We start from the raw sequence: 11,562 nt of genomic DNA on the forward strand, positions 1-11,562 counted from the left end.
TGTGTGGGTTGAGTAGATGCTGTGCGTGAAGTGCCTGGAGGACTGCTCTGCTTGGAGCCTCTTATTACTGTCACTACTGTTAGTAAGCAATCGCAGTAGAATGTAAAATTTTAAAAAGTAAAGGTGTTCACCAAGAGCTGAGAGAGCACAGAAAGGGGAGTTGAGTTACTCCGGGAAAGCTCAGGAAGGCATGAGAAGAGGGTGCACGGTTTGCTGGTGAAGAGGAGGGGCAGGGCAGCGGGTGCAGCTGCAGTAAAGGCCAGGAGGGCTTGTTAGCTTCCTGGAGGGGGAGCCTGGCTTGGTGCTGGCAAGGGCGTGGGCTGGAGCCAGATTGTGGAAGGAGAAGAGCCCTGTGCCACGTCTTGACATTGGTATTGTGGCTGGTGGGAGGTGGTCGTAGGACGTTATCCCAGAGATGGCGTGGTCGGATTTCCATGATAGACGATGAGTCTGGCTGCAGGCCTGGAAGATGGAACACAGGAGCAGCAGCTGTGGGGAGGCGGAGGCGCCAGTCAGGAGGCTGCCGCGGTCCCGTCACCACCCCTGTCAGGATCTGTGTTCAGTGTGTGCTGCAGATCACCCACAGACATCTTCCCTGTGGTTCCCAGGTACTGACTGCACTGCAGAAGGACAGCCGGGAAATGGAGAAAGGAAGCCCATCTCTCAGACACTGAGGCGGCAGGCGGACTCGCGCCAGGCACCGGAGCAGATCTCCGAGGAGCACCTGTGTGGTTTCAGATGGACGGGCTGGCCACTGAGAAGAACAGGGGCTCTTTTCATGTTTGATTCCTAACACTGGAGTTGGCCTTAAACAAAACAAAGAAACTTTTAAAGACTTAAACCAAGGCTTAGCCTTAAGCAGCTCAGTGGAACGATGACTTAGTGTTGACCATGGCTGACCACTGCATATTCTGCATGGTTTAAAAATCGGGCAGTGGCTAATCCCCCACCCCCTTAACTCAGCAAAAGGTAATTAAATCGTAATGCTTTCATGTCAACTGCTGGAAAGAACATTACACTCTTTCTTAGCCAAGGTGCATGAGAAATGTTATTTGGGAGACCTCACAGATGTTATTGGCTCATATTTGCATATTTTACATAAGAAAGGGATGGCTGATTTAGTTATGAGACTTCTTTCCGGAGCTTGAGGTTGTGTTTTTAAAGCCCACCTACCAAAGACAGCATTAAAGGAAAACAGGCTCTCTGAGGATAGTCGCTCATGAGTGCTCACGAGTTCCCCGGACTTGACCTGACCTTCAGGGTGATGATTTTACGTGTTGTCCTGACAAGATTATAGCAGGAGGGCTGAAAATGTGTGCTTATGTTCCAGTGGGAACCCTGCTCTCCCAGAGATTGCTCCCTACGTCTGTTGAGCAGGAGGAACTGTTCACACAGAAGGCCTGTGACAGCAGAGACAGGCTTAAGAGCTGATGGAACACAGAATGGAAACAGCCTCCCTTTAAGTCAGAGGGGAGGGGAAAAGGATGTTAAGACCTACCCTCTCCTGCAGCCTGCTTGGTTTGTGGAGGCTGGGGGACAACACACTTGTGGGGAAGCTGCTCCTGTGCTCTGACAGAACGCTCCTCTTTCCTTTGTCGCCTGAACGGCAGGAGCAGTTCTGAGTGGCAGTGATTCCCTCCTCATGCATTTGGCTTAAAGACAGCCTGTTGTAAGGACTGAGGACCGAGCAGCACACACCCCACAGCCCAGACCATGTGTCGGAGTTCTCAATATGTGTACCATCAGCCTTTCCCCATTTTAGCCTAGTTTTCCTCAAGTTCATTAGCAACTTTGTTCTAACTTTTCCTTGACTGATTCTGATGACTTTGTATTAAGAACTTTGGTTATCCAAATTCAAAGAAAGGAACAGTTTTGCACAGAACAGTCAAAAAGACGGGCAGATCTCTGTGGAGACAGGTTCCCACGTGTAGTTTGTGGCCTGTTGGTCTGTGGGTGGGGAGACCAGGCTCTGGGGCACCGTTAGCTGTATGGTAAGTGCTGCTGTGTGGTCTGGTGCTCTCCAGCCCTTCCCAGCCATACCTTTCACCCCAGGGAGCATCCCACTATTGACCTGGTGTTGGGAGCGCCCTTGGCTCTGAGCATATAGCATGCAGCGTGGAGACGTGGGGTGGGAGATAAAGCCTAATATGGCATTATTTTTATAGGTTTTCTCTATCTGCCATATCTGCTGATGACACTTCTAGGTGCAATAGCAAGTTGCCAAGCCAGTGGCTGTCCTCATACCCTCCATCCCAGCTCTGTTCCGTGTGTCGTTATTCCTGGAATTGCCTTTTTTCCCTTATGTTCTTAACTGAATTCTCCAGGGAGGTTGCAAACATCATGGATAACACCTGCCTCAGCCTTTAAATGCTGACTTGCCTCACCTCTCGGAGGAGGCACTCTGTCTTCACTGAGGTCTCAGCACCTTCCAGACGCAGCCATTCCCTGACATCACGATGCTGAATGTAACCCAGACTGAGCCAGGCCTGGGAACCAGGCTGCCGGGCCCTGTCACACCGTTCCTCGCAGATGGACTTCGTCTTGTCCCATGAAATGGGCTTTCTGTTCTTGAAAGATGTATATATTTTCTTACTGTACATACAGATGTTCCTTAAGTCATGACAGAAAGCCATGCAACAAGGGGCGGTGTGCACGTCCTTCAGAATGCATTTTTGGAACTTGTGTAGTTAAAACCCAGCCCTTAATATTTTTGTCAAACAGTTTGATGTAAATCTTTTTGGATAGCACCACTTATGCATTAGGTTTTTTAAACAGGATTCCATGCCAATCTGGAATACTTAGCAAATCTTTAATGCAGAAGAGGTTTTCCTGACCTGTTCAGGGACCACATGAGGTCTGGCCGGTTTGACGCTTCCGCTTCAGAGGCCAAGAGGTCCTAAGTCCTTGTCCAGCGTCACTTGGCCCCCTTCCGCAGAGGGTTGTGCTTCTCTATTTGACGCTGTCGTCTAGGAAAACTGGAATCAGAGGTGGAAATGCTGCACCCCTTGGAAGTCTGCACTTCCCACTTCCCGTGCCGTTGACTTCAGAATCTAGGACTTCAGGTTTGGGACCTTTGTGCAACTGGCACTTTAGAGTTGAAAGCTGCGTCCCCACCATCCCTGAAATCTCATCTAGAAACAATCTTCACTTGAAAAGGTACTTTTTAACTGCTCAGTTTTTGACTATTTTAAATAGTTTGCTGATAGAAAACTCCTGATAACACTTGCTACATATCATGTTTTAATTGCTTGTACAGTTAACCTTTAATTTTATTTAGTAAAGTGTATCAAATTAGGACTTTTTGAATTGTAAATATGTGGTTTTATTAAATAAAGGTCATGTAAAATTGTTACTTATGTCCCCTGTAGTTTGGTTGAAAATTGAAGTTCTCACCTTGAGGTATGGCAAAAATTTGACTTTGAGCATCATGCTGTTTGAATATTTTAAAATCCACTTATTAGGCTCAGTTAAATCAAAAAGATTGTACAGTTGTGGTGATTTGGTCAAGGGATTCGAGACTTTAGTGCGCCCCTTCCAAGCTGAAGGGGCGTCCCACAGCTGCTGCTCCCCTCGCTTGGCCTCGGCCCCGGGCCTGCTGTCTGCCACACTGCCCTGCTCGCGCTCCCTGAGCCTGCTGTCTGCCACACTGCCCTGCTCGCGCTCCCTGAGCCTGCGCCCCATCCCAGCAGGTGGTCAGCGCTTACTCTGCGGGCCACTCGGCTCTTCACACTGACCTGAGAAACCTGCTCAGGGCCTTGGAGAACAGGTGCTGAAGTCCAGCTCCCCCACCAGACAGTGGGCTGACTGTGGGCTCTTCCCTGGGCCACTGTGTGCCTCCATCCCCACCTGTGGAGTGGAGATCAGTAATGCTGTCCCATGAAGGTGGCAGTGAGCGTGAAGTGGTCCACAGGGTCACTCAGAGCCAGGCCAAGCAAGTGCTCACGTGTGTCAGTGGTACTCACCAGGCCAGCTGCCCCCAAGGCTCCAGGAGGACCACCGAACTAAGTCCCAGCTAGAAGGTGCAGAGCCCCTAGGCTGCCCTTTTGTCCCGATCCCCCAGGAGATTCCGTACTCATTCTCTATGACTGTCCCCTGAGCAGACGCTCCTGCCCTCCTGTGTCACCCCGGGCTTCCCAGGGCCTGTGCTGGAGCACTCCACCCTGCGCCATTGCTGGCCTCCCTGCCTGTCTTCCCCCAGAGATAGCAGCTCGGGGGGCATTGCCTCAGATGTCGTCGGCCCTGCACACCGCTCAGAAACGGTGCCCGGCGTTCCTCACTCTTTTCTCACGAGTGAACTGCTTCGTCTTTTGGGGCCACTGTTATTTTTTCTCCATTCTTCACAGACTGTGAGGTGAGCTATGAGACGAGGGTGGTCGTGGTTGACGGCAAGCACGTTTGCTGGGGGCTCGCTCCGTGCTCCACCCGTGCCATCCTGGGTGCTAAGTGCCCTGTGCATGACCTCGTTTGTCTCCGCAGCAGCTCTGTTTCACAGCTGTGCCTCGGAGAAGTGATCTGCTGGGACTCCCTCAGCCAGTCAGTGGCATAGCTAGGGTTCAGGCTCCACCTGGTGCCTCCCGCTCAGAAACACCTCTCCTCAGAGAATACGTTTGCTTTGGGGCCTTGGGTAGCCTTCCTCCTCTGGCTCTGACCCCAACTCCAAGTGCAGGGTCTGGGGTGGGCCCTGGATTCCCTTACTGGCCTGAGTGCCTCCTGTGTGCAAGGCACCAGGCCCGCTGGGAACAGGCAGAGCCACGCCTGTCGGCTGGCTCCTGGGGGAGAACCTTGGGGAAACTCACGAGCAGTGGGGGTAGAAGTTGTGGAACATTTTCCCAAGAGAAACAGGGGCTGACAGTTCGAAAACCACCATCCGCAGTGTGGAGCCTGCCACGAAGGCAAGAGAGGGAGTGAGGTGCTGCACCGGCATGGCCGAGGAGGCAAGGCGAAACCACGTTGGCCCTTGAGATGAGCTGTTGGCCACCAGGTGCACCAGCAGAGGGAAACCCTTAGAGCCAGGGCAAGTCCTTGGGCAGTCTACCTGACGCTCCAGAGCACCTGCCCACCCACCCGGAACTTGGCCATGGCTTAAAGGGCCTGGGTATTCCTGAGAGGCCCGGAGTGCTGCTGTCTGGTTCACATGTTGCTCCGGGATTCTCCAAGAGCGAAACCGCCCTTGCCGCCAGCTTGCTCTAGAAGGAGCTGCTCCATTGGGCATGGCCATGCCAAGGCCCTCTCTGTCTTCAGGACTAGGTGCCAAGGCCCCTTTTCCCAGCATGCCGGAGCCCCGTGGGGTTCCCTGTGGAGGGAGGAACAGTGGCCCTCTCCTCATACAACACGACAAAACAAGATACCCCTTGGCTTGACCCCCGAGTCTCTCAGTTTTTCTTAAACGTTGTTGCTTCAGCTTCCTGTCCCTTCTCTGGAGCTCCAGGTAGAAACTACTGTAACCAGAAATAAACCCAAGTTTATGGTGTAGTTTAGCCAGAAGTAAGAACAGGAAAATTTAAATTCCTTTGTTCTCCTTTTTCGTAACCAAAGGTTAAAAAGGGTACCCAGCACCTATCCACTGGCTCGTGAGGATTAAAATCATCTAAGATGCCGAAGTAATTGTATCATTAAAGGAAACAAATTGCCATAGATAGCTAGAATCATGCTCTAGACATGTAAACTTTTAGTATCTTGCACTCTTGGGGAACTTAGGAATTTAAAAAATTGGGATTTTTTTCCCCTAATTAAATGCATGTTCATTATATAAAATTTGGAAATACAGAAAAGCACAAAGAAAATAAAAATCACAATTTCGCCACCCAGAGAGAACTTTTCTCATATTCTGACATTTTCTTCTATAAAATAAACGTGTCCCCATTTTACAAGTAAGTACATTGAAGCTTAGAAAGTTGAAGTGTTTATCCCAGGTCACAATCAGAAGAGAACTGAATCCAGGTTCGCCTGATTCCAGAGTCTTTGTTCTCGAGCACTACACTGTGTCTTCTCCTTCTAGATACCTGTTTGTATTCATCCTTGGCATCCTTGGAGAGAAATATTAGAAAACTCCATCAATTAAAAAATTGGGGAGGGTGTACATTTATTCACTAAAATATGCACATATTTAATCATTGGTTATTTAAATAAAAACTAAACCTTTTGAAAGGAGTATTACATGGGAGGTAGGAGACAGGAATTCAGCAGTGTTCTTCCTGCCAGTCCTGGCTCTGCCAGCTTCCCTGATGTGTTGCGCTACATGACGGAAGTCATCTCCTGGAGTCCTGTACATTCATACCATTTGCATGATGTCTCACTTTGACATTGACTATTGGAAAGTTTAGAACATAAAAAGCACTAAATTAGGGGGCTGGCCCCATGGCTGAGCACTTGGGTTTGCGAGTTCTGCTTCAGCGGCCCAGGGTTTCACCGGTTCAGATCCCATGTGCAGACATGGCATCGCTCATCGGGCCATGCTGAGGCGGCGTCCCACAGAGCAGAGGCAGAAGGACCTACAACTAGAATATACAACTATGTGCTGGGGGGCTTTGGGGAAAAGAGGAAAAAAAAGAAGAAAAAAAGAAGATTGGCAACAGTTGTTAGCTCAGGTGCCAATCTTTAAAAAAAACTAAATTGGAGTGCATTAATTCTGATATTATTTTTTGGACAGGCACCCCCCACCAATGGCAAAAATCTAAATTATGGCTGCAGATGAAGTTATGAAAAAAGAAACCGTATTTTTATTTCCACGTATATAATTTAAAAATCTCAAAAGAAGGAAGTCACCAAAAGTGATTTTCCTTTACCAATGAGAAAATGTTTCTTTTTCAGATGCCTCAGGCTCCATCCAGGTAGCGCTGGATTCAGTCCTGCCAACGGTGCCAAAAACACAAAATTTTACCTCCTGTAACGTCGAAGGGGACACTTCGATTCAGACTAATTTTTAAAAAGTCTAGTTTCATGTAACATCTCACTCAGATTTTATTGTGCCTACATTTTTCAGGTCCTGTACTTTTTGACGAGATGAAAAAATCTTTAGCCTTTGATTTTAGCGTTCATAAAATAATGTGTTTTAGAGGCTTCTCGCAGTCTCCAGCGTTACTGGAGAAATCCCCCTTGAGGGAGGGAGGATGCCTGGAGGCAGTCCCTGCTGGGAGGGACAGCTGGGCTCTCTCTGCAGCGCTGTCCTGGCGACTACAAGCTGGCCTCCCTGTCATTGCCCTCATTGGTCCCACTTAGAGATCCTCTTTCTACCTGAAACTATTTTTTAATCCAACAAAGGACTTCTCAGTGCCTGAGATATAATAGGCATTCAAGTAACACTTATTTTCAGAAAATGAGAATGGGATTATATTTATGTATTAATCCAACAAATTTATTGAGCACCAATTACATGCTTGGCACCATGCTGGCTGAGAGGGATGATAAGCCAAGGGTCCCTGCCTCCCCGGGCCTTTGTCTCACTGGGCACAGAGAACCAAGCAGACAGTCACAAAGCACTGGGTCCGAGGCAGGGACGGGGCACATGCAGGCTGCTGTGGGGCACAAAGAGCACGTCCACAAACCTGGGCAGAAGGTGCGTTAGAGTTTGTGGCATTCTTCCTCAGAAGCAATCTCTCTTAAGAAACAATCTGAATGTGCTGCTATTTCATGATTAAAGAGCTCTTCTGTAATCTGATTAGAAGCCTGTTAGGAAGTAACCAACAGCAGATTATCTATCTTCTAGTTAGTTGTAACATCTCCAGCATGAGGTAATATAATTTGAGAGAACATGGGTGACTTTGCAGCTGAAAGTAATGCCAGCCTCATCAATCTCTGAATCTTTGTGCTCAGAGACCTGCTTGCCACACGGGTCAAGGCCGACGAGGGATTTTGGTTCTATCTGGGTAACTGCCAACAGGTCAAAATCAGCTGAACATACGAGTTCGTTCTCCCTCTAGTGAACGGAAGGGCTGGCAGCGCTCCTAATGGAGGCTGCTCGCTTGGTGAAGGCACCCAGCGTACTGCCCGTTTCCCTTTGAAGCCTCCCCACCGCAGAAGAACCCAGTGGGCCTGTGCTGCTTTTAGTTTGAGGCACAAAGAAAACAAAGCTGTATTTGCCAGTGATTTACTACTTCACTTTGGCCTGACAAACAGGGTGGAGGGAAGGAGAATTGTAGAGGATAAGGAGAGTGGAAGCTGGAAGTCACATTTTTACTCCCCTCGTTGTTAACGGTTGTATGGTTTGATAAGTACAGTATTATAACAAAGCGTATTCAAGCTGTGGAAGTTAGAAAAGGAATTTTAATCAACCTTTGTTGGCTTCAAAGGGAACACACTTTAGAAAACAAAATCATGTCATCAAAAGATATTTTGACATTCTTATGACCAACCAAGTCATCTGCCTAGAGTGGGGTTTCCACCACTCTTTAAAGGTATTTAGCACCCCAAAACAGATCGCTCTCCATATGATCCACTTAAGCTTAGGGGTGGGAGAATACTTTTAATCCTAAATCTGCACATCTCAAAATTCAACCTAAGATTAATAAAACCAAGCTCCTAGCTCCAAAAACATCAAAGGAAACTGAAAACGTTCATCACTGATTAAGGAGAGAGACCTACCAAGTATTTCTTTCTTACATTAACACAAGGAGTAACAGACGTTTTAATATTTGATAGAGTAAAATCATATGCATAACAAGGGTCCTATTGCTAAGATCCAAAAATATCTCGCTGAAAACAAAAGGCTGTGGACAGTCCGCAGTCATCACTCCATAGATTGTGCACCTGGCAAAACACACAATACAATCATCGTTTTGTTTTCACTGGAAAACAAAATTTCATTTTTTGTCAAGATGAATGCTTTTCTTTAGTGGATCCGAGAAAACGTCTCATTAGAATTGACGATTGTCCTTGAGCCAGAAACAAACATGTAACGGTTAAGCAGACTGAGCCTCCTTTCACTGAGAAAGGAAAGATGAAGGAACTTCAGCTCCTGTTCCTATTTATCATTTCTCCTGTTTCCTGGATATTTTTTATTATCCCAGAAGCTAGTGCTACTTACATACAAAACAATTTTAATCTAAAAGGGAATCAGTGAGCCTTGAATTGAGACAGTGACTCAGGACTACACAGTTTAATAAATTCGAAGGGGGTTTAATAATTAGCTTAATGCACAGGAATTTTTTTGGTACCCTGCCCATCTGTTAAACTCTCCTCCATATGGAAAAGGAACAGTTCTCCTCAGTATCAGGTTACTGAAATTATGGAATTGCTCAGATATAAAAAGGCTTTTGACAGCGTTTTATGAGTCCGGTACATTAAATCACCCTCCGTTGGTTTCTCTAGACGTATTTTCCTTCGCCCCACATAACACTGACTGCTGACCCAATTTTGTGCTCCGCACTAATTTGGAAACTGAAAAATTATGAGATAAATACAAAATGTAGTTCCATCCTAAATATCATTGGCCTTTTACGGAATAGTAACAAATGGAGAATAAAAGTTAATGGATAGAGTTCGCCAAGATTGAAGACATTCTGCTCACTCTTCTCATTCGCATCAAGAGGGGAGAAAGGCTTTGGCCTCCCTGATCTTCTGCTTCACGCCTCTGCAGGACAGAGTGAGGCCAGCATGATGGCGCTTCAGGGACTCTAAGCGCTGGTTGAGCAGTTCTGTCTTATCCACCTTCTCTTCCATGTCCCGAAGGAGTGACTCCTTGCCCAGAAGCCCACACTTCTGATTCAGCTTGATGTTGTCAGTCCGCAGGTTGTCCCGGACTTGCTTAATCTTGGTCAAGAGGTCCCTCCTCAGGGCCACCCGAGCTTCAATTTCCAAAAGTTTTGACTTTTTGTATGAATTTTCTATATCCACAAAGTGTAACTTTTCCTTCACATGGGTTATGATTTGCACATTGTTGGTCACCTTGTTGCGCAATTTTAAAAGCTCCTCATTTCGCTCCTCCACTTTCTCATTGAAAGTCTGGTTCTCAATCTTAAGCTGTTCAAAATCGATGAGGAGAAGCCCCTCGGTCATGTCCTCCTGGGCCCTCATCCTGGTTTCAAAATGCACCAAGCTCTGCTTCAGTTGCACGTTTTCCAGCCTCACAGCACTCATCTCCTTCTCCTTCTTAGCCTCCAACGCCTGGATCTGCTCCACTTCTCGCAGAGCGGCCTGGCGACCACCCTTCATCCAACAGCTGCCCATGGCCTGCATCACCACCTGCTTCTTGAGCGCCTGGAAGCGCTGCCATTCCTTCTCCACCGTGGCGAGCTTCTCCTTGCATTGCTGCTTCAGCTGCTCCAGCTCCTGGTGATACCAGTCCAGGTCGTCTGCCTGTTGCTTCTTCAGCTCCTCCAGCAAGGCCAGATAGCGTATGTATGCTTGCTCTTTCTCGGGGGCTTCAGGCTCCATGCCCTTGTCGGGCAGCTCGGCTGCATCCAGGCCCTTCTTCTTGCGCAGCGCCTCGAAGATCTTGTGCTGCAGGTAGACGTTGTAGCGCTGGTAGCGGCTCCGCTCCACCGTCAGGGAGCGGTACTGCTCCAGGAGCTCCGAGCGCAGCTGCTGCTCCTGCAGCTTCTGCACCTCCTCAGTCCACTCATAATCCTCATCCCCGAGCTCCTCCAGACCTCTCAGCTCTTCCTCGCTTTTCCCCCGGCGTCCTTCCGCGTCCTCGCCCTGGCTCTCCTCGCCCTCTTCCTCCCGCTCCCGTTCCTCCGGCTCAGCGTCCCGGGCTGGCGCAGCCTCTGCCTGTCTTCCCGTGGTGGACGGCGCCAGAGAGACCTGCGACGGGGCTTCCTTCCTCCTCCTCCGTTCCGGCGCCCTCTCCTCCTTCTCCTCGTCCTCGTCCTCCTCGTCCTCCTCCTCCTCCTTCTCCTCCTCCTTTTCCTCTACCTCCTCGGGTTCCTCGGGCCCGCCTTTGGACTCCGGCTTGGCTGGCTCCTCAGGCCCGGCCTCGGCTGGCTCCCCTGGCTCCGCCTCGGCCGACCCCTCCGGCTCTCGGGGCCCCTCCTCGCCCGCAGCGGCGGCGGCCGCCAGCCCTTCCCGGGTCTCGGCGGGCTCGGCGGGCTCGGCCGGCTCATCGGGCTCGGCCGCGGCGGCTCCTCTCTCCGAAGGCTCCACATCCTCCGGCTGCGGCTCCGACTCCGCGGCGTCCGCGGGTTCGGGCGGGGACTGGGGGCCAGAGCTGGCCTTGATGCCGGACAGTCTCGAGGCCAGGCTCGTCACATCTTCGAAGTCCCCCTCCGGGTCCACACTGTGCTCGGAGTGGCCGTCCATCTCCCTCCGGTTCGGCCAGCACCAGGGACTGCGGCCTCCGGCTGTTAGGTTTCCAGGGGCAACCAGGGGCGCGCGCGGTGGGCCAGGCGATTGGCCAGGCGTCAGCCCGACGCCCTGCCCCTTCTCCCCGCCTCCCGGTAAGAGCAGGCCAATGGGCGGCCGCGAGTGGACGACGGGCGGCGTTGATTGGAGGAGGGCGAAGGCTTGCGCCGCGAGGGGCGTGGCGCGCCCGCCGCGCCCGCTTTTCGCCCGCTTCCAAGCGCCGGGTCTGGGGCGGGGCCTCCAGGAGGCGCTGGCCCCACGGGCGGCCGGCGCGAGGGGCGCGCA

General features: G+C 50.2%; 2 protein-coding genes across 11 annotated transcripts in view; one reads left to right on the top strand and one right to left on the bottom strand.

The window, feature by feature from the left end:
* The window catches only part of TBC1D14 (TBC1 domain family member 14), a 103,116-nt gene extending 99,764 nt beyond the window's left edge, over positions 1-3,352 (top strand). For all 10 annotated transcript variants that reach the window (XR_011437250.1, XR_011437249.1, XR_011437251.1 and 7 more), the window contains one exon: positions 609-3,352. Coding sequence is in view for 7 of the 10 variants with exons in the window: in XM_001499966.7 (XP_001500016.3) it covers positions 609-674 (66 nt within the window). In the remaining 3 variants the exon portion in view is untranslated. The remainder of the gene's footprint in view (positions 1-608) is intronic.
* A 4,890-nt stretch (positions 3,353-8,242) lies between these two features.
* On the bottom strand, positions 8,243-11,329 carry CFAP184 (cilia and flagella associated protein 184). The gene has a single exon (XM_014738569.3). It carries the CDS (start codon positions 11,233-11,235, stop codon positions 9,520-9,522), a length of 1,716 nt encoding a protein of 571 aa, XP_014594055.3. The 5' UTR covers positions 11,236-11,329; the 3' UTR covers positions 8,243-9,519.
* Between the last annotated feature and the right edge of the window lie 233 nt (positions 11,330-11,562).

Source organism: Equus caballus, chromosome 3 (assembly GCF_041296265.1).
Source record: "Equus caballus isolate H_3958 breed thoroughbred chromosome 3, TB-T2T, whole genome shotgun sequence".
In the NCBI taxonomy this organism is placed as follows: domain Eukaryota; kingdom Metazoa; phylum Chordata; class Mammalia; order Perissodactyla; family Equidae; genus Equus; species Equus caballus.